Raw genomic sequence first — 22435 nt, forward strand, 5'->3', positions numbered from 1 at the left:
CCATTGTGCACCTTGTCTCTGCATCTCTCCGTTCTCATACACTGTCTGCACCCATCCACCTCTGTCCATCCATTCCCATACTGCCTCTACCCATTCATCTGAGTATCCAGCCCTTCTCATCTATTTAATCCACTGTTCACTCACCCTCCATCCAAGCACACCGTGGTGCTAGCTGATTGTCTGACAGTGGTTTCTCATGCTTTGCTGCATGGCCTGGAGCAAGCAAAGATGTGACGAAGGTCTTTTCTGCCAGGGGGACATATCAGGAATAATAGCTACGTGTGGCTGTGAAGCAGCCTTGCTGGTTTGTTCTATTGCTGGTAAGTGACTGATGCACCACAAAAAAGCAAAATGCCCCATCTGTGTGGCTAGCCAGAAATGAAGATGCATCTCGCTACCCAGAGGTCCCAGTTCACAGAACATCTGAACACTGAGCTTTGAGGTGTGCAGATACATTCCCCTGAAGATTATGTCCACATGTGATGATCTTGCTGAATCAGCTAGATGGCCTACTGTGTAAGAAGGCACCCCACTGCGCCCTCATAGTGGCCCTTTCCAGACTTGTTCCTGGGATTCCCCATACTTGCTAAATACTGTTGCAGTGCATGACAGCTCAGGCAGGCCCTGCTGCTGGTGTCATTGATAATGAGGCACTTGTGGTCAGAGTAATGTTTCTTTGCAAGTGTTGATCAACTGAAGCTGCAAAGTCTGTGTCCTGGAGTGTTTTTTTGTTTTCTGTATTCAGCTGGCGTTGATTTGGAGGCACTTGCAGGGCTTTGTATTTGAGTGGCTGGCTTCAGCCTATTTCACCAAGCAGCAAGCTGAAGTGCTAAGATATTGTTGACCTGAGGTTGTACTGCATCTGAGCCACCCCAGCATCCTGTCCTCAATCCTACTGACAGCCAGCCTGAATCCTGCCCCTGACTCTGCAGGCTTTCACAACTTTGTCCAACAAGCTGATTCACAGTGTTAGCATCCTTGCTGGAGCTTCCTTGTCACCTCTTCTGGTTGTCAGAGGAGGTTTTCAGGGGATATGTGTTCATCCTTCTCAATTGCTCAGCAATTAGCTGCTTTTCCACAGTGTTGCTACCGCCTCAGTTTGAGCTCAGAGATCTTTCATGCAAGTGAGAGAGACATATCACAGAATAAAAAAGCCATCCCCTGGAATTAATATATGTCTTGGACGCAATACACAAGAAACCCAAAAAAGGCTGGTAACTTGTGCTACTTTATCTCACTGTATCCACTCACTTCCTAAAATGTGTTGGCCTCTGCCTTCATTGCTGGATCACTGCAACAAGATGTCTGCAGGCAGAAAGACCTGTGCTGTGCGCTCTGCTTTCCTGCCTCAAGGCGGGAGTAGAAGTAGTCACCTTCTCTCTCTGCAAAGTAATTTGGTGCCTCGAGGTCTCAGGCAACATACCTACCTCCGCTCCAAACTCCCTCTCAGAGGTTTGTTACTGCATTTTTTAATGCACTCTCTCACTCTCCTTCCTTTCTCCATCCACACATCATTGTGCTGCTGTCTTTTTTCTTTTTCTTTTTCTTTTTTTTGGCTGTAATTCACCAACCAGCAAGTACACAAATCTCTGTTCCCGCTGCTGAAAAAACCTAGCATGTCTGCAGGTTTCCCCGCAGCTCTTCTGCCACTGAGCATGAGCTGGCAGCAGCCTCTAGCTATGGGGTCCAGCTATGGGCATCAGCTGTGGGTCTCCCCTGTGAGAAAGAAAAGATGGCTGAGCCTCGCGTTATGCCGCACCACATCCCCAGGCACTGCAGATTTGTAATGGTGCTTTATTCCTCTTTTTCTTGGTCTCTCAAGGGTGCCAGCTCCAGATGAGCTGGCACCGACAGGAGGCATAATTAAGAGTATCAGACAGAGCTGCTCAAAGGCAGCACCGGCTCCCTGTGTAGCCAAAGAGTGTATCTGCACACATAGATGCAGGTGTGTGGGGGCCATTGAGGGCTAATCCCAAGGCCTCACTCTTTGCTGATGTTTTCACTCGGGGAGAAGCCTCTGGGTCATCCATTGTGCCTGTTTGTGGGCAGGGGTTTCTGGTGTCAGTCTCTTTCAAGAGATTATTTCCTTGCACAGAGGACACATCTTGCCCTGCAGGCCACCTCCTATATCATCTGCTGCAGCTTCATCCCCTCCCAGTGACCCAGAAAGGCCCTTCTTCTTGCTCCCTGAGTGCCTAAGCAGGGTCCTGGCTCTGCTGTTCTTGGCCATCCTCCCAGGTCCTCCTGGCTGGCCACCCTGTTGATGCCTTGATGCAAAGCCCCCCCAGTGTCAAGATGCTGTTGGGATCCTTAGGACTGCTGGTGGCAGCCCATGCTCTCCTCTCACAAACTCCGTTGTCCGCTCCATGTGATGTCACCACGGAGTCTGTCCTTGGAGACTCCACGGTTGAAGGCTGCAATATGACATGGCCCTGGAGACACCTGTCTTTCCTTTGTGGTATCAGACTCCCTTATCTGGACCCTACAATTCCCACTGACTCCTCCACACCTCTGCTCCAGTCCTTTGGAGAGGTAGGTTTGCAGAGGGAGGCTTGGGAAAAGGCTGCCTGCCTCCAGCCCCTCGGCTCTTGCAGGCTCAGAAAGTGACTCACCTGGCTATGGTGAGGGGTAAAGAGTTTGAGAAGACAGATGCCACAAAGTGATGTCAGGGTTGCCAGATGACCTGGCAGCATCAGCACCAAATAGTTTTGGTATTAGGTGGTGATGAGTGTGTTCAAGGTTGTGAGGTTCTCCTAGTGTACGTGTACTGCCCTCACATGCCACGGCACTCAAGTTCACACAGTACCAGGAGCCGGATCATCTCTCTTCATAATAGCAATCAGAAATAACAGTTTCCGCAAAGGACGAGTCATTGCCCAGTGCTGGCTGTCTTCAGATGCTGACACTGCATGCTTACACAATTTCACACACGGCAGGCTTGGAGACCCATCCAAGCATTGCAATTTCAAGGCAGTCTGAGTGCTTGTCTTGAATTTTGAGACACAGACCCTGCACCAGCACCAACCTGGAGACCAGAGGTGAGATCACATAGAAAGTTTGGAGCAAGAGCTGGAGAGGTTATTTTCAGGTGTTTTACCTCCAGCATTAAAGAAGAGGTCATTTGAAACATTTGAGTGCTGGCATGAGCAAATAAAGCAAAGAGCCCAGTAGAAAATCAGAGCAGAAGACCTTTGAGCTATTGGGGCAAACCCAGGCTTCACCATTACATATAAAATTGTTCTTTAAGACACTCTGATTAAAATAAAAACTCTCCAGAAGTTTAATGAGCTTCTTCTTTGCCTTACAGAATATTGGCAAAAAGATGTCGTGTCAACAGTTCATAGCAAACCTGGATGGGCTGAACGATGGGAAGGACTTTGCAAAGGATTTGCTAAAGGTAATGTGATATAAATAGGCAGTGGGATACTGTCATTATTATTATAGTGCTACCTAGTCCTGCTGGGACACTCTGAGCCCTTCAATCAGCATTTTCCACAATTACTTCATTAGAAGAACCGTAACCCACATGGATAGCTTCTGCTAACTTGCAGTGAGCCACCAGAGGTCTGTTCCCTAGCAGTGTTTTATCCAGATTTGTGGCATATCTGCCCTCTCCCCCACAATAGCTCTGTGATGCACCAGACAATGCACAGAACAAGGTACCCCCCACCCCCAAATATGACCATCTGGCACTGACACTGATGTATTTAGATGTAGTGCTCCAACACAACTAGTTCAGTACTATGGGATATTGGTTAAACAGTGTAAAGTGAGTATTTTCTCCTTCCACATGGTTTAACACCACCACTGTTGTCTGCACCTGCTGCAGGTGCAGCAACCTGACCTGGATTTTGCTGTATGGAAGAAGGTTGAAATGACCAGTGCCACACCAGGGGTGTCACACCGTGCTTTAGACAACACCCCTACCTCCCAGCAGACCTCACCCTACCCCACTGCTTAATATGGTCAGGGCCACCTCCACATTCTGCTTTCCTAGCCCGTTCCTGCTTTTTTCCTAGTGCCCCAGGGAAACCACTGGAATTTTGCACAGGAGGAACTGGAAAAGCTGATCCCCAAGGTCATTCATCCCTCCTCTGCTTCTCTGGGCAGCATTCAAGCCTCCACTGTCCCTGTCCCCTAGTCAAGACACTGGAGGTGTCTTGGCATACCCCAGTCTTCTACCATCTTTGTGTAGGCCAGCATTCACTCAGGACTAAGCACAGCACCCAGAATTAGTCAAAAATGTCATATACCGGCTCCTGAGCAAGGCTGGCTGCCAGACCCCTCTGCTGCTGACATGTCCAGTCCAATACCAGGCATGGCACATAGACAGAAAGGGTCTAACAGGGCAGCAGTTGTCCTACTTCTCCAGGGCAGTTCAGCAAGGAAGGTGTCTCTTCAAGTACACAGACAAGATGTGGAGAAGATGGTCTCCACAACCCTGACATGTCTTCCACAAGAGACACAGCTAATACCATGTTCTTGTTTCAGACACTATATAACTCCATCAAGAATGAGAAGCTGGAGTGGGCCATGTAAGTATATGTTAAGCGTTTGAGAGATAGTGTGTCTTTTGAAGTAGCTGACAGGTCTTGAGTCATGTTTTTAGCCCCAGAAGCTCCCAGAACATTTCCTGCCAAGCCCTTAAGCACTGAAGTCCCTCCTGTAGGCAAGCTGGGTTTATTTATGGCTTAGACACAAAAGCAGACAGGGAGGTTGGTGACAGTCTGTGGACGCAGGGTCCACAGGCATGATCTAATGGAAGGGAATGCCCTCTTTGTTTACTATAACACCTGTAAAACGCTGGTCCCTCTCCAGGTGCTTCAGAGGTCTTTGTACAAGGAGCTCAATACCTGGGGTTATTTTGGTGACTGAGACTTTCTATCTCTTCGACATAGTTTCTTCTGGAAATAGTATCAGAGAATCACTCAGGTGGGAAGGGACCTTGTGAGATCTCCAGTCCAGCTTCCTCCTTAAAGTATGGTCAACATGAATTCAGACCAGGATGCTCAGGGATTTGTTCAGTTTAATCCTGAAAACCTCCAAGGACAGAGAACCCACAGCCCCTCTGGATCCATGAATCCATGCTTAATTATTCTGAGAGTGGCATTTTTTCCTTATCCATTTGAAACCACTGTTGTTTTGACTCATGCCCACTGTCTCTAGTCCTCCTGCCATGCACTGTAGTGAAGAGCCTGGCTTTGTTCCCTCAATAACCTCCTCACACATATTGGAAGGCTGTCATGAGGCCCCCCAAAGCCATCTCTTCTCTAGGTTGAACAAGTCCAGTTCTCTTAGTCACTTCTTACAGTGCAAGTGCTCCAGCCCCCAGGCATCTTGGTGGCCTCTGCTGAACCCTCTCTGCCTTGTTGATGCCCTTCCCTGTATTGAGGGCCCAATACTGTTTGCTATATCAAGACATGATGTAATGAGTGCAGAACAGAGGAGGATGATCACTTCTCTTAGCCTCCTCACCATGACGCTGTTACACAGCCCAGAATGCTCCTGGCCTCTTTCTGCCAAGACACACTGCTGGCTCCTGTTCATCCTACTGTGCACCAGGAGCCCCAGGGCCTTTTCCGCAAAGCTGCTCCCCAGCCAGTCAGCCTGGCCAGCCTTCTGCAGGACCACTCCACCCCAGGGCAGTACTGGGGTGCGGCATTTAGTGAGGCTTCTGGCCCTTTAAGTGGTTGCCCCGTACCTCTCATTTTTATGTCATCCACAAACTTGATGAGGTGCACTCTGTCTCCTCCTCCAGATCATCATTTGTTACCCTGAAACAAGTCTGGGAACAGCTGCATGGCGGCTTCCATGACAAGTTCATGCAGCACCTTCCTCAGCCCTTCCCCTGCTCTGCTACCCACCCCCTGCCCAGAGCACTGGCCAGGACCCTCAGCAAGGGGTGCACGGTGCTCCCCAGCCCCAACACTCCCCCACTGCTGCCATGGGGAAGCCTATGACAGACCTGGGGCCTTAAGCTAACACAGTGGACTCCTCTCCTTGTCCTTAACCTCAGACCTGTCTTGTCTCCAGAGGGTTGCGGGACTGAGCAGGACCTTCTGGGCCATTAGCCCCATCACCTGCCCCTCTCCTCATATTGTCCTGGCCAGAAAAGTGTCTTGACATTGTTTGATCCTACCTTCCTCCCCAGCTACCTGGGGAACCTGCAGAGCAGGAACCTCCATTGCCAGCCATAACCCACAATGGCAGCAGTGCTCGCTGTGGGCTGGTGTCTCCTTTGGTGGTCCAGGAAGGGCAGTGGTTTCTTAGTGAGTCACATAGCATCAATTTCACTTTAAAAATAATCTTGTGTGGCGTCTGTGTGAGAGGAAAGCAGCAATGCCAGTTCTGCAGCAGAGGCCGTGTTGGTGGGTGGACGTAGTCACGAGAGGGAGCTCTGTAGCTCCGCAGAAGGTGCCGGCGGGACGGTTTATGTAAGAGGAGTTCAGCAGAAGTGCATCTGCCCGCTGGATGCAGGCAGTGGTTGCATGCCTGCCAGCACACATCCCAGCAATGTCGGCCCCCCGAAGTCCGGCTGCAGTGGTGCAGTTCCAGTCAGCAGCATCTGGCCCCCTTCCTGCCCTCCTCCACACACCCTGCTTATATCCTTGCACCCCCTCATTCAGCCCACACCAGCCTGGGACCTGCCTTGCTGCAGGGTGTCCTGCTTGGTTGCAGATGGAGAGGCTGCAACATGAGACACCTCTCAGCTCCTCTGCTGTGGGATGGATGCTCCCTGACGTGAGGTACCTGGTTTTCTTTCAGAGATGTGGAAGTGAGTCGTAACCTTGCACAGCCAGGACCCTCTTCTCCCTGCTTGCCTCTGCCTTCTGTCCTTGTCCATCCCAGGGAATGAAATGCCCTTGCTCACAAAGCCCAACCGGACAGGCAGGTATATGGCCATCACCCCAGCAGCAAGCAGGAGCTCAGAGGGGTCCCTCTGGTGCAGCTTGGAGAACTGAGCCCCACGAACTGCCCACCCAGGTGTAGTGTCTGGGCTCTGCCTAAGCCCCAGGACTCCTGTGGGTGCTGAGAGCTGAGAAATCATCCTTCTCTTCCAAGAGGTGTCTGATGCTTTGGCCATCTACTTGCTGCATGTTGGGAAGTGTGGTATTTTACTGCTCACATCCCAGCTAGTGGATTCATCCCTGGGTCACTCCTTAGCTGAGGTCTGGTCCCAATCTAATCTGCAACCTAAGGTGACCACTCATACCATTTAGACATTGACATGTATCACACAGGGCAGAAATTCCCTGTTTGCTCTCTCTCCTTAATGTCCCAAGGACACTGGGAAATATCACTTCCCATACAAGTTCTAGTTTCTCTGCGCCAGAGTACGTTTTCCTCCAAACAGGAATAGGCAGGCTTGGTGGAGTCAGTGGCCACTTCCCGAAGCTGCTCAGTCCTTGCTGTCCAAGGTCCAGCACCAGGAGATCTGAGAGGAAAAGCAGGTTTTATGGAAATCACCAGCATTTCTTGCTCTCTGCTGGCCCACCCTGAGGACACGAATGGGGAGCTGACATATAACCTGTTCCAGGGTTTGTGTTTTTTTGATCAAGTGGCCCATCTCCCTAATGTCTGCAGAACTTTTGTTCCTCAGATATGCTCAAGACATTCCTCAAGCTCTTTCAGTATCTAGGAGGCCCCAGGGGCTACCTCTCAGAGGATGAGAAACCCCAGTGATACCTGGTCTTCAGCAAAAGACCTCCTTAAGCTCCAATTTTAGGGCACAGAAATGGAGACTACTCCTGTGAAATGCTTGTAGTTTCCTGGTGTTCAGACAAGCGCCCATTCCATATCTGTTTTGAGTAACCTCACAGTGGGACCACTGGGACAGTTACCTGCCACCCATGCTCCTCCCAGCTATGTCCAGATGACCACCATTGGCACACTGCGTTTTACCGTCCCTGCATCTCCTTTCATTTTCTTTCTCTGATTAGTCTTGTAATAAACAACCCCCTTTAAACCCAAAGCAGATAGGGCACACTGTGACCCAACCCACATGTCCTCCACTCAATCTCTTCTCTGACTTTGTTTCCAAGCGATGAGGACGAGTTGAGGAAATCACTCTCGGAGCTGGTAGATGACAAATTTGGAGCCAGTGCGAAGAAAGTGACAAGGATTGTTGACAGCAGCAACCCCTTCCTGGACATCCCCCAAGCGCTGAACGCAATCACCTACAAGCACGGTGTCCTCACGCGTAAAACCCATGCAGACATGGATGGGAAGAGAAGTACGTGTTAATGGGACAGGAGGAGATGTGCCCCAGGCAGTACCAGAGCCTTGCGTTAGCCTTCTCCCTGGCTCTCCTGCTGAAGGCATTTCCTTACTGCATCCCAGGGGACACAAGAGAGATCCCCAGATCCATGTGTATTGAGGCATTTGTAGACATGAATGTTTTCAGGAGGCCTCAGTCTTCCCTTCTCACTGCCAAGGAACCTAACAGTGCCTGTCCCATACAGATAGACCTGATCTTCCATCCTGTTCATGGGCATAGTCCTGAACCCCACACTCTGAGCGATGGGGCGAGGCTGGTTGCACAACAGTTGTCCACCCCAGCCCTGACCTTGGGGACAATTATAGCTCTGCTGTCAGCATATGAGATTACAGGAAAGGTAAAGGAAAATATATTTGGGAACTGTTAATGAACAGAGATTAATGAAACCTTGGATAACCCCTTTTGCTAATTGATATTATTGGCCCAATCACTGCAGCTGATTAAAAGTCTTGAGTAGAGATTACCACCAAAGGCCTCCCTTGCTTCCAGCACTTTCTTAATAGCCCATGACCGGAAGATCAGCTGTCTTGTGGTGATATAGATGGCTCCCCACACCTCCTGCCCCTCTCCAGCTTCCAGCAAGCTCTCAAGCTCTCTATCCCCAAGTCCATCAAGATGGCTGGTGGTAATGCTCCCTCCTCTGTGGAACAGAAGCTGCCTTATCCAGGGTATGTCTGTGGCTATGCCTAACTCATCTGAAGTAGAGGACCTTAGGGAATGTCTCTGCTCCTCAAGCATTTAGTCCAAGGAAGATGAACCTGGGTTTGTAGGAGCAGAGAGCATGTGTCCACTGGTACACGTATACCAGCTCATCTATGGTTTTGACCTGCTTGTGTTCCTGCTGGGAGGCTGCATCTCCCAGCCCATGTCTCAAACACATGTCCCTGCAGAGAAGCCACTCATAAGCAATAGCTTGGAGGTGTATGAGGTCTGGGCAACAGTGCATGCCTGTGGTGGGTCAGCAGAAGGGTTAGTTTTGCCAGAAATGTGAAGGTCAAGCAGCAGTGGCAGAAGCAGACATGTATAATTAAATGTTCTTCCTTTTTTAGCTCCCAGAGGAAGAAGAGGTTGGAAGAAATTTTATGCTGTGCTTAAAGGGACCGTCCTTTATTTACAAAAGGTAACTGTGGTGGACTATCCCATTTGCTGTTTCATGCTGTCTCCAAAGCAGTCATGCTGTCCTAAGCAGGAGACCTATAGATGCAAGTAGAGGTGAAACCATATCCTAATGCATACATGGATATCTACAGAGCTCCTCCAGAGACCAGTATACAGAACTGGAGGATGCCATCATCTTTGGTGGTGGTGTTCACGGTAAGGGCACTATTCACAGCCTCAAAAGAGGGCCGTACAGGAAGAACTATGAAAGAGGGAACATTGAGGCAAGATTTCTGCAGAAGTGTCCTAGCAAGTAGGAGCTGTCGGGAGGATGAATGAACAGATAATATGGAATAGGTGAAATAGGATGTTGGTGAGACATGCTATAGGAAGCTGAAGAGGCAGAGCATCAGGCCAGTCTTATCCTGCCTATTGTTTTATTTGCTGGCATAGATCTGACTATGAGCAGCTTCACTGAGTCTGGTATGGACCATGCTTAAAGTTTCTCTTCTCCTTCAGGACCTTGCTGAGGTGGGTCCTTCCACGGGTTGCCAAGTGACGCTTTCTGCCTCCCTTCATCTCTGTTTGTTCTGCAGCCACCTCTAGTCAACACAAGTATAGATCCCAGGTCCTCATGGGAGACAAAGTCACCATGGAAGAGCTTCCCTGCATGCTATAGCATTCAGCTCTTTGCCTTTCAAGACACTTGGATGCTGGGAGGATTTCCATGAATAGTCTTTTCTGTGGGAAAATCCAAGGAGCCTGGATAGGGGCTCACTTGAACGTCGGTGTGAGCCAGCCAGGGATGCCAAATGTCTGTTCATCATGCAACAGCATAACCCACTGAACTAGGTCTGAACTACCTTGGTAGCACGCGCTGTGCAGTAACCCATTGAACTCACCTTGCTGGAACAGCACTCCCTGTGGGTAGATGTTCCTGTGTATTGCAGTATTATCTCCAAAGCAATGAGAGTAAACAAACATTGGATTATATAAGAAAGGCAGAAAGATCCTCAGGGCAGCACGGAATTATGACTCAGATCTCGTAGCACACCCCAATAATTCTCGTGTTTTGCCAGATCCTGTGGCACATGTCACAAAGCCAACAGAAATCTGGCAGCAGCTGATCATAATTCACAGTATGGGTTGCTCTTAGCCAAGTGGTATTTTTACAGCCTTGCCACTCGCTCCTGCAGCTGAGGGAAGCTGCAGCATACAGGGGAGCCCAGATCTTCTCCAGCCCTCCAAGTGTGGCATTCTTCAAGTCAGTGGCACTCTTCTTACATCTCAGTCTCTTGTCTTGTTACAGTTCTCCACATGGAGTCCACCAAAGAGGTCCTCATGCTGACCATGGGTGATGCATGAGGATTTAACTTGTACAGAGCTACCAGCAACATTTAATTTTATGACAGTATTTCTATGGGGAAAAAATGCAATTTCATCAAAATCAGAGGAACCATTTGGATCTAAATGAATTTTTCACCAAGGACTTCTAGGGCATGTCTCATCTAGGGATGAGTCTGTTGAAGGGGTATATATTTGGAATGAAATACACTTTCAGGACAGAATTTTCTTCCCATGCTGAACCAAAATTGAATTTACTGAATATTTTCTGGACTGCTTGGACAGCACTAGAAGGAGCCATGAAGCCAACATTGAGTGTCATTGCTGCTGATGGGGCAGAGGAGTTGGGTTTTCTTTGCTGTACAAGGCTAGCAGCAGTAACCATCCAGACTGTTATACTAACATAGTTCATTATGCTAGTGATAGGTGTTTAGAATTTAAAAAGAGATGAGGATGAGATTGACGTGGCAGTTAGAAGACCAATGTTCTTCTCTAGATGACCTTCAGGAGCAAATGGTTAAGAGACTGAGGGTTTTCTTTATGGACAAGGACTGAAGAAGCAAAACATCTAAGTTTTGGCTAGATCATGAAATTGTCTGATAAATAACAGCCACGACTGATGTGTAATTAGCAGGAGGGACTGGAATTGCCAAAGGTGCCCCAAGGATGCAGCATTTGGAACAACAACAAAAATTAACCTGAGGAATGTTTGGGCAAAGGATTTGGGCAAAGAGGGGTTTCTTAGTCATGAGCTGCTGTGTATGGTCCTCTTCAGAGGATTCCTTGGGCTGGGCTTGGCTGTAGACAGTGTCTGTCAGGCTTGCAGAGACAGGACAGGAGGATGAAACCATAAAGACAAAGTCCTTGCCCTGCCATTTCCAAACATTCCCAGCACCACAACAGAAAGTGGATAAATATCCACCTGCCCTGTCGATTCTTAGTGCAATTTCTTGCCTATGGGGTGGTTTGCAGAACAAGAGAGTTGTGCAATACAGGAAGGAAACAATGTGCCAGCCTCCCAGGCTCTCAGCAGAAGATGCCTGCAGATAAACATAAGGTAGAACCTGGCCTGAGCACAAATCACTGGGAAAAGATTTTCTGATGTGAAGATAGAGGAGAAAGTACGGGCTTCCAGACCCACCTGACACCATGGAGCACAGGTTCAGCCTCTTCCAGTTTTTCACTCATACCAAACAAAGGATCTAGACTTTAATAGGAAATTCTCATAAGCTTAACAGGAAACTCTATTCAGTTTGGGTTTGGGGAGCAAGTTGAGTAGAAATAAGAGACAGAGAGGGAGAGGGGGGAAGGAGATAGATGTATAGAAAGGAGGAATGGCCAGACACAAAGGTAAGTGGACATAAGATAGGCAGAAGAGTGGGTGGGTGGACAGGCAGAAGTCAGTCTGTCAGAAGCAATTCAGGCAGCAGCCATAAACCTGCAATGTAGAGATGTCACATGTCATTGACTCGCCAGTGTTAATTGCTGGATTAGCGTGTTCTAGCATAGTCTGCTGAAGCAATTGCTTGATCCCCTAAAGGGATGCAGCACTGTCTTGGGGAAGAAATGCAAGCTTGGGAGCCGGGCGCACCTCTCCTGCGCTCTAATCTGCACTGGGCACTGACTCACTCCATGGCCTTTGGCAACGTACTTCACCTCTGTGAAATAGGGATAATAACCCTTAATCACCGCACATAGAGGGGTGTTGAGAGGAATGATGGAGAGCTATAAAGCATGAGGTGATTTATATGGAAGTACTGGAAAGGGTGCAGGTCTTCCTGCAGGGTCTGCCCTTGCAGCCCTCGACCATGAAGGGGTTCCCAGCGCAGCCCCGAGGCACAGATGCTGTCCCACGCAGGCAGGCCCTTGCCATGGTAGTACTACTTGGAGCATCAAGTTCATGACCAGACTGAAAAGGGCACATTGGTTAGTTTTCCTCATTAAATGGTTTATTTAGGCTGATAGATGTGAGCTGAAGAAAAGGAAAAAGAGGAAAACTCACTCACATGAGAAGTCTCTGTAGCTCCATGTCCATATTCACATCACTGCTCAGGGCTGGTGCTGAGTCCAGAGGAGAGGGCAGCAGGACCAACACACTGGGCTCTCTCACCCCATCCAGGTGCCCTGCAAAGGCAGGCACAGGAGATAGATGCTTTTTGTTGACAAAACACGCTTTGAGCTGGGGAGCTCATATTGGTTGTGGATCTCCCACCACTTGCTTGAAGGGGTGGGCAGTAGTGGAGAGATGGCGTCAGAAGAGTGAACCAAAGACACCATGGAGCACTGCCATGGCAGAAACTAAGCCCAGGCAAGGGGGTGCATGTTCAAGCAGAGCCTTTGTGCAGGCAGGAGAGGCACATGAACCAGTAGTCTGTCTACACCACCAACAGAAAACTGAAAGTGAATAAAATTAATTTAGAGGGTTTCTGAAACAAAGAGTCCACCCCTGGGCTCAATTCCTGCAGAAGATATCCCCAAAACAGACCCTGAAAATTGCTGACCCCCACCATCCTACACTTGGAGAAGCAAGGGGAAAATAAACATGTCACCATTCAAGGGCTGGGGGCTAAGGGTAACTGGAATGGTGTGGCACAGCATACCTTTCCCAGGGAAAAGTACCAGTGTGAACGGTGTGGGACACATAGGACAAAAATTCAACAGCCCTGTGATACCCTTTGCCAGGAAATATAAGACAAGATAACGCCATGAAAAAGATGAGAGTGAGGTTAGTGGTACTATCGCGTGGACAAAACATTGTCTGAAGTTCCTCCAAATATGATACTGCTCAGGTTTCTTTGATATTTAAACCAAAATCCCTTCACTGAAAGTGTCCGTGTTACTATTATGTTTCTGGACACTTCTCTTCCTCAGCAGCAGTTTATGTACGTACTTAAATTTACATCAAAGCTCAGAAAGGGAGTGAGGCAAAATGAAAAGAAGCTGCTGGAGGCTTTGGAGCAGAGCTGACATGCTTTGCTGAAGGGCAATGGGATTATTCTGCAGAGGGAGGCTACGTGATGTAGCCTACACCACGGTGTAAATGCTGGGCACTGACGGCTCCAGTGATTCAACCTCCTGCTGATTTACCGGGCCCCGTGGTAGAAAAAGAAGATTTGACTTTTCCTTACGCCTACATTGATGCCTGTGAGCCTGAAATCAGTAGAGGCAATACGCCATGATACCATTTGAGGTGTAGATCTGCATTAGTCAAACTGATTTGCAGCCATGGCAGTTTCTCCTTGTCACATTCCATTAAGCCTAGCTATTTGCACTGTATTTTCAGAAAGCTTATCTTGAAATATGAGATCATGGGCATCACAGTCAGATTTATTCAGATCCAAAGAGTTTCAGCCTTGGAAACACATCCAGAATTGGAAGTCTCTCTACAATATACGAGGCCTGAGCAGCAATGTCTTCCTCAAGCAACTATTTCTCTCCAAGTGGGGTAATATATTAGGTCCTCATAAGGCAAAGCATTTGTTTTTTCTTTGTTAAAAGTCTAATAGCCCATTCCTCTGGCTACTGAAATCCCCACTGTGGAAAGGTCATCTATACTGCCCCGCAACGCAGCCCATTGAATGTCACCCTGAACGCAGGGTGCCTGCAGCACCCACCCCTTCCTCTGCTGGAAAGCCAGGGCTTTTCTTTGGGCTTCACCCTTAAGAAGACAGTTGCATGAGCCAGGAGCCCATGCTGGACATTTCTGGGCTCTGGGCCCCATGGCATTTCTTTGCACAAGGCCAAGTATCACGTGCCGATGAACACAGTATGGCAACCACTCTCCTGGATGGGATGATTGTTTCAAAAAAGGAGGGAAGAAAAGGCTTCAGAAGCTTATTTCCCATCAGGAGCAAGGGTCTGGGTGAGCAACATCCATGGGTGGAGGAGTGTTTGTCCCTGGTGCTCTGAAGAGCAAAAGAGGGGACATCTCTCTGACCCTACACCAGAGAACAGCCTTACTGACCAGGGTTAGCAACCAGGAGACTGTAGCATGGCTTTTCCCTGAACGACTGGATTTGTACCACCAAGACACAGGGAAAAAAACATATTTTTGCAAATCTGCAGAACAGACCAAGCTGTAGCTTGAAACCGAAGGAAGAGCTGGGACCACACAGACCACCACCATTGGACAGAGCCGCCCCTGTGCTGACAGCCAAGCAGAGTCAAGGGAAGAAAAACATCAGAGCGAATTAGTCCTGTAGGTTTGCACTGTAATCAGCAGGGCAAGGCAGGCCCTTCCAGGGACACCCTGGCCTAACATGACCTCTAACATGGTCGAGGGTGGTGGGGTAGTGGTTTGTTTTAGCCAGGGACAGGTTTTCTTACATCCACCTATCCATGTGTGCGTATCCATCCATCTGTCCATCCTTCCACCCCACCGCCCGGCGGGACCAGCTGTTGAGCTGGCAAGGGTGCAGAGTGGGAGGGAGGGTATCACTTTAAGTGGTTGGGAGCACAGTCACTGGGAAAGCAAAGGGTAAACACAGGATTGATTGAACTCCTTTTTTTCCTAAAAAGTGCTGTGCCAAGATCATCCTTTCAGAATCCCATGTTTGGTATTTTCTGCCTACATAGATAGTTATTACTACACTGCCTACTTGAGTGAGAGTGTCCTTTGGTGGAGAAGGTAAAGCAGGAATACAGGGAATTATGCTGCGATTTGCAAGTGCCAGTCTAATGAATTATGTGAGAGACCGTGCCAAAAGGGCACACGTACTACAGAGAAACCAAGCATGGTTCAGGTGGGCTGTGCTCAGCCTGGCAGCTGCCCATCAAGCCCCACATGAATACGGAGGTGGCTGGCTGCAGGAATGCTGCTGTTCCAGGGCTGCCCGAGACGGTGCAAACCCGAGCCCAGGTCCTCCGCCACACAAAGCTGCAGCACCAGGGCAGGCACTCGCTGGAACTTGCCAACGACTGGGAGTTGCACCCCAGCTTGAGCTCTGCGCTCTGGGTGATGCTCTGCAGAAACCTGGCCCTGTCTTGTGCCTTCCCCCAAAGCCTCAGGCGTGTGCCGTGTTAGAGATAACTATTGATAATTGTGTTTAAAACTTTCATCTCCTTCTTCACATCTTCCCACTGAACTTAATGATGGAAGAAGTTGCCAGATGTTAATTATTATCATTATCAGCTCCTAGCATTTACTGTACAAAGCAATGCTTTTCCTGGTCTCGGCACTCTGTGATTATAGCGCAGAGAGAAAGGCAGGTTCATTAAAATAGCCCACAAATGTTAGTGTTGTCATTATCCAATTAACGTTCCTCTTCACAGGATGAATATAAACCTGACAAAGACCTCTCTGAAGTGGATCTGAAAAATGCCATCCGTGTGCACCACGCCTTAGCCACGAAAGCCTCTGACTACAGCAAGAAGTCCAACGTGCTCAAGCTGAAGACAGCTGACTGGAGAGTCTTCCTTTTCCAGGCCCCGTAAGTACCAGCTCTTCCCGCGGAGGTGGATAGGCAGCCTGACTTCCAGCCCTCCAACCTGGCCAGATCAACACATGCATTCAGGGACAAGCCTGGGGGGCAGGAAGGTGCTGAGCAGGAGGGCTGAGCGCAGGTCTGTAGGGCTGTGCAAAGGACTTGGCCATGGGGTCATGGTTTCTACCTGTCACTTTGGTAGCTGTGTGTCAGCCCTGGAGGTCCTTTCTCGTCTGTCACCAAGGTGGGCTGAGCAGGATGGGCTGGGGTGTAAAGGGCTGAGTAAAGGGCTCCCCTTACTAACTTCTATTGTTGGTCTGTCGAAGGGAGAAAATCTATACAGGGCATTGAACTAAGGAGTTGATGGTTCCCCTCGTCAACTTTTGATGGGAAAACTGTCTAAAGCTCATTAAAGAAGTGTCCCCAGCCAGGCTATATATTCTTTCTTCCTTAATCCATTGCAGAGGAAAGTTGCTCTGCTAATAAGTGTCAAGTGTGATTGAGTCATCTTCTATCTGATGTTTCTCTTGTTTCCTGCTGAGGTAAGTGACATTGTCTCTAAGTTAGGCTGGGGTGCTAGAGTCAAGCTAAAGCTTGACATCTGAATTGGTGCAGTGAAAACCCACTTGAAGGCTGGGGGGACCAGTGCCTGAAGTGATCTGATGAGGGACCCTGGGCAGTGTCCCACAAATGACACAAATGAGGGGTCCAGCCTGCTCCGTGGGACCTCTGTTTTGTGGCTCCCATGCTCCAAAAAGCAGGGCATCCTTGGCCCTTGCCACCATGCTCCCTCTCCCCAGCTCCTCAGGGAGTGCAACCAGAGCAGATGAGGAAGGCAGGATGGCCAGGGCTTCAAGAGGCAGACATCAGCCATGAAATCATTAGGGCACTGTAGAGGAGCCAATTAGCCAGTGTTTTCCTCTGTTCACAACCCAGGGTGGCACAGAAATGGCTTCAAAGCCAGGCCACCAATGGCCCTCCTGAGAGCGGGTGGCTCCAGGCCTGTTCTGAGCTGGCTGGTCCTGGGTCAGGAGCATTTACAGACACCCCCACTCTTCTCCCCTCCTCCATAACAGAAGTAAGGAAGAAATGCTATCCTGGATCCTGCGAATCAACCTTGTTGCTGCCATTTTCTCCGCCCCAGCCTTCCCAGCTGCAATCTGCTCCATGAAGAAGTTCTGCCGCCCGCTCCTGCCTTCATCCATGACCAAGCTGTGCCAGGTAACGTGTGAGAGAGGGGGTGATGGAGGGGTGCCTGGCGCTCAGCCAGCCCTTCAGCATGCAGCTCGGGCTGAGCCCCTCTGCACCTCCCCAGCTCCTGCCTGGTAGACACGTTCAGGTGCTCAGGGCAGTGGAGTGGGCAACTTGGACAGACAGTGGCAAATCCCGGTGTCTGGCCAGTGCTTCCTTGCCACTGGCTGTAAAGCAACCCTATGCACACACACCTGCCTGTATGGCTGTTGATTCGGGCTTGTTAATAGCTCTGTACCCATCACATCCCAGCGCCTTTCTGTTGCCAAAGTTGAAACAGCTGTTTCTACTGAGCCCAACAGCTGGCTACAGCCCTGGTTTATTTTATAACATGGCACTCAGAGGTGGCACCCTGTTGTTTCTCAAGCCAAAAAGCCACAGATGAAGGGGGACTCAGTGGGGAAGATATTCTGGAAGCAAACAGGTATGGTGCACCAGACCATGGCTGCCTAAGGGTCAAAGAGCAAAGGGCAGCTGCCATCCAAAGAATAGCTTTTGTTTGCACTGTCCAGGGAAAGCCCAACATGCCTTGGCACCTCTGAAAAGTAGGGACACACTGCCACTGGCTCCCAGCAAAGGGGAGGACAGCCTGAAATGTCAGGGCAGAGGATACAGCTCCTATCTGCTGAACCAGATGTGGCCAGATGTCACCTTTCTCAGAGCCCAGATGGGGAGGGTACTTTATCTCAAAAGAAAAAGAGCAGCATGAGCAGCTCTTGGGGCGCTGCTCATTCTGCCTGGCTGTCAAAGGATGCAGAGCATTTCTTGGTTTTGATGCTAAAGAAGCCCAGGTGCCAGAGAAATCCACTCTTGGCACTCGCAATACATGAGTTTTAATCTTATTCAAATACCTGTGTTTCAGGTGCTCCTTATCAGATGAATTTGCAAATGTACTGCACACCTTTGGCTCCAGCACAGTAGCTAAGCTCACCTCCTTGCAGACTCAGATCCCACATCAACAGGCAGGCGGTTCACTTGGATGTTGCACTCCTACATTTTAATACCTGACATGCTTCTCTCGGCAGGAAGAACAGCTGAGGTCTCATGAAAATAAAATGAAGCAGATTGCAGACGAATTAGCAGAGCATAAATTACATCCTGTAGAGAAGAGCCTCAAGTCAAAAGAGGCTGAGGAATACAGACTCAAAGAACATTACCTAATATTTGAGGTAAAGGAACTTTCATCTTTTCTGTGATAAATGATAACTTGGCCGATTGAGGAGAACTAAGAACTCCAGAGTGGATGCTGTGAGCCTGGGAGAGCGTGAAAGGAGAGAGAAGGACGAGGGCCCACAAGCTGGATGAGTGTCTTGGGGCAGCAGCAAGTCCTGCTGTTTTGCACTGAAGCTAAAAAAAGAAATAACAGACATTTCCTCCCCTCTGTGATTTCTAACCAGAGGAGGGGAAAACTGACAAGAGAAAGAAAATCTTCCTTTACTGTGCCGGAACTTGACATTTCCTCAGGTCCCAAGTAAGAAAGTGGTTCAGTTCTCGGTGTGCATCAGTCTTTTTCAGCAACATTAATAAAAAGCTAAAGGAATCCCTGGGAGAATTAGTCTTGTTTTGCTGCAACAGTTTCTGTAAATAAAGGCAAAACCAGCATTACAGCTGATTACAGACTCTTTGAGGATGCATGTAGCTAAGTTTAAACTCTCTGCAAAGTCTAAGAAGCATTTAATTGTGGCAGAAATGAGTTATTTTGTTCCAGTGAGAGTTGAGCAGAAGGTGTGATTCCTGCCACATAGGTGTCAGTGGGAAGGGACTGCTGGAGGTCTCTAGTCCTGCTTCCAGCAGGAGCTTGGATTATTCCCAGTATTAGCCCAGGCTGAGTGTGTCATTTTGTGGCCAAGTCTCAGAAATCTCCAAGGATGGAAATGTCCCTACCTCCCACATACCAGGGCTGCACCACCCTCTTGTGTAATGCCCAGCCTGACTCTCCAAAGCCACAGTTTCTGGCTGCTGGTTCCCTTGTCTTTGTACCAACACTTCAAATAGTTGCTTGCTGCTGCCTTCTGTTTTCCAGGCGTCTTGTTTTGGATGCCTGCAGAGAAGTCTCCATCTGAGCATTTTCTCTAGGCTGCCTTTTCAGTCTGCAAGAAGTTGGCACTTCCAAAGCATAATTCATCTCATCTGTCTTATGAGATGTGCTCTAGAAATGCTTGTTTCTCTGTGCTGACAAAGAAGCGAGTATAGGCTGCCTCTGAGATGGTAGGGGAAAGGATGAGTGTTACACAAGTCCATAAAAAGAGGCTCCATCTAGCCTTGTAATAAAAGTGCCAGGAAGAGAGAAGCCTCCCTTTATGCCATGCTCTGAGGAGCAATGGGGGCACAACTCAGCAGTAATATGTGAATCACTGGATGGAAACAATGGCAGGCAGTAGTATTTGAACCAATTGAGGGGAACTCTTAAAATCAGGAAGGAGGAGATCTGTTGGTCTGGTTTTGCCTCCAGTATTCACCTTATACAATCAGAGTGGCAGTCAAGACCATAAAAGAGCAACTGGAGAGTCTTGCACAACCCTCCCCTTTCTCCTCAACCCTTTCAATGTGGGTTGATAGGTCTTTGCATAGACCAGCCATTGTGCTGTGGTTAAACAGTACCTGTTGGGTGTGATTAATGGGATCCTGACGATATAAGATGGGTTTTCCTGCAGCAACAGATGGCATTGCCTCTGCTTTCCATGCATGCCGTGGCCTGTCCCTGTTCCCAGGCTCTCTGTTCCCTCTTTCCCTGCAGAAGAGCCGCTATGAGACGTACATCAACCTGCTGTGCATGAAGATAAAAGTTGGGACAGATGACCTGGAGAGAATTGAAACCAGTTTCTTCAAGGTGGAAGCTGACGACATAGCTTTGCGGAAGACACATTCAAGCCCTTCCTTGAGCCAAGGGCACATGTCTGTCAGCTGTAAGGCAGAAAAGGACATTTTAGAGCAGAACACTTAACAAGGAACGCGTGCACAGGGGGGATGAACCGGTGATGCTTTGCGCTCCTGGACTAGATCGACGAGCACAATTTTACCTAGGAAATTACATGAGCAAAACTGTAGACCTATATGACATGGTGATTGCTCTAGTGAAAGAAATCAAAGAAGCTTTAGTTGACACTCTCTGGCAACGCTGTGGCATTTCAGCATCATAAACATGCCATCTCTTCTTCATCCCCAACAGTACCAGTGGCTTTTCTTTCCCTCCTACCGCAGCATGCACAACAAAGGGATTTGTGGGTTCTCCAAGGGCAAGATTGCTCTTTTCTCCACCAGCCCTCTCTCTCCTCCTCCTTCTCTCCCTGGAGTCCCCACCGGTTCATGTCCACAGTTCCCGGCAGTGCAGGAAACTCAGCTGAGATGACAGTCTGTGGCACCACCAGCGCTCCCAGAGAAGGGCACAGAGTGGCAGGGAGCATGTCCATCCCCTGAGAGGAGCACCGTTCAGCATGTCGTGATAGGACAGGTGACATGAGATAGTCACCGACCAAGCGAGAGGCGTCTTCAGCACGGCACGTGGGAACGTTATCTGCCCATGGCAGGAGAGGCCTGAAGTGCCCTCTGTCACCTTATCCTTTTTATATATATATACATATGAATATATATAAATAAATATATATATATATATAAGGAAACTTTAATGTGGGTTTTTAACCTCAGTGTGCAAGTGAAGGTAAGCTGCCTGGGGAGGACACTAAGGACCGTAGAGGGTCTGACCAGCCCACCAGGATGTTTTAAAAAATGCAGTAGCCTATGAATCTTTTTTTTTTTTCCCCTCCTTTTTTTACTCGAACGGAAATCCCACCTGGCTTTGCTGTGAAACATCGCTCTCCTGTTCCTGCTTGTTGAGACAAACTGGCCAAGTGGCTGCTTATTTAGCATCCATGGCATCAGTCACTTTGGATTCGAGGCACAATTGGAGCCATGCTTCTGATCCAGCTGAGCCTTTGTGTGCAGGAGCAATTCCACCTGCCCATCAATGCTGTACTTCCTCCATTTTGCGCTGCACATGCTATACTCTTTTAAACGGGGAATTGTGTTTCTGTTCCTTTCTGCTGTCTGTGGTCCAATGATTTACTGTTGTGCTAGAAGTGATGCCTCTGCATTTCAATGTCACAACTGTCCTCCCACACTTTATTTATTTATTTCACTGTGTGGTTTGGTCCTTTATCTCAGATTGCTTTTTTTTCCCCTAGGTGCATTCACAGTAATCAAGTTCCAGTTTTGAAGGATCTTGTAGCTGCTAATTACAGTCATTTATTGTTTATATTTTGCAGCATTTTTTTAAACAAACAAGATTTATTTGGACCTTCAATGTTTGAGAGCCTATGGACTACTGTTTTCCATGATGGTTCATGACACTAAAAACCTCTGCCCAACTTTGTCACCTCTTCTTTTGTCTCTATTTCTTTGTACAGTTTGATAGTTTATTTGAAATGATGCACTAAGAATCATGTAAAAAAGAATAACAATAAAGCTGAATCTGTTGGTAAAGAGAATTGGTCTGAAGTACAGTTCCACTGTGTGCTGGATTGGTCCCAGACTTCATGGCACTGGATGGCCAGCCTGACACAGATCTCCACCAGCACCTGCCGCATGAAAGCCAGGTTCCTGTGGACAGACAGCACCAGAAAATCTCAATGCCTTTCAGGAGTGGGCTACCAGCCCACACATCCTCTGGGTGCTGAAAGCACTGGCCTGTCCGTGCTTTGGATGAATGGTTCGCCCGTGGAGCAGGTGTGGACAGATGCTTTGGGAACAGACTCAGGTAACTCCTCCCTCCGTCTGGTGCATCCCAGGTCTGTCTGTTCACATGCAGCCTAGAGGTTGATGGGAGGAGAAAGATGCCAGCATCTGCACTGGTGGTTGGAGATGTTCTGGGAACTGTTCCCAGAGGAGCCCATGGCTACTTCAAGTGTCATGGCTGTTTCTCCAAGGCATCATGTGCCTTGCTGTGTCAGGTACTGTACAGTCATCCCTTGCACTGAAGACCTCCAAGATGCTGCTACTCAAATGAAGTGTCTGGTGCCCAGACTCACACAGTGGAAGCCCGGGG

At 48.8% G+C, this 22435-nt stretch overlaps 1 protein-coding gene across 5 annotated transcripts in view; it reads left to right on the top strand.

Annotated features, from left to right (window-relative positions):
* The window catches only part of PSD2 (pleckstrin and Sec7 domain containing 2), a 91503-nt gene extending 69653 nt beyond the window's left edge, over positions 1 to 21850 (top strand). For 4 of the 5 annotated variants that reach the window (XM_054841947.1, XM_054841950.1, XM_054841949.1 and 1 more), the window contains 8 exons: positions 3307 to 3397; positions 4492 to 4535; positions 8043 to 8233; positions 9328 to 9398; positions 15992 to 16149; positions 17220 to 17364; positions 18420 to 18563; positions 20132 to 21850. In XM_054841947.1, the coding sequence (XP_054697922.1) occupies positions 3307 to 3397; positions 4492 to 4535; positions 8043 to 8233; positions 9328 to 9398; positions 15992 to 16149; positions 17220 to 17364; positions 18420 to 18563; positions 20132 to 20338 (1051 nt within the window). In that variant the 3' untranslated portion in view covers positions 20339 to 21850. The remainder of the gene's footprint in view (positions 1 to 3306; positions 3398 to 4491; positions 4536 to 8042; positions 8234 to 9327; positions 9399 to 15991; positions 16150 to 17219; positions 17365 to 18419; positions 18564 to 20131) is intronic. The other variant, XM_054841952.1, reaches the window with a different exon arrangement.
* Positions 21851 to 22435: the final 585 nt, after the last annotated feature.

Source organism: Grus americana, chromosome 14, assembly GCF_028858705.1.
Source record: "Grus americana isolate bGruAme1 chromosome 14, bGruAme1.mat, whole genome shotgun sequence".
Taxonomy (NCBI): Eukaryota; Metazoa; Chordata; class Aves; order Gruiformes; family Gruidae; genus Grus; species Grus americana.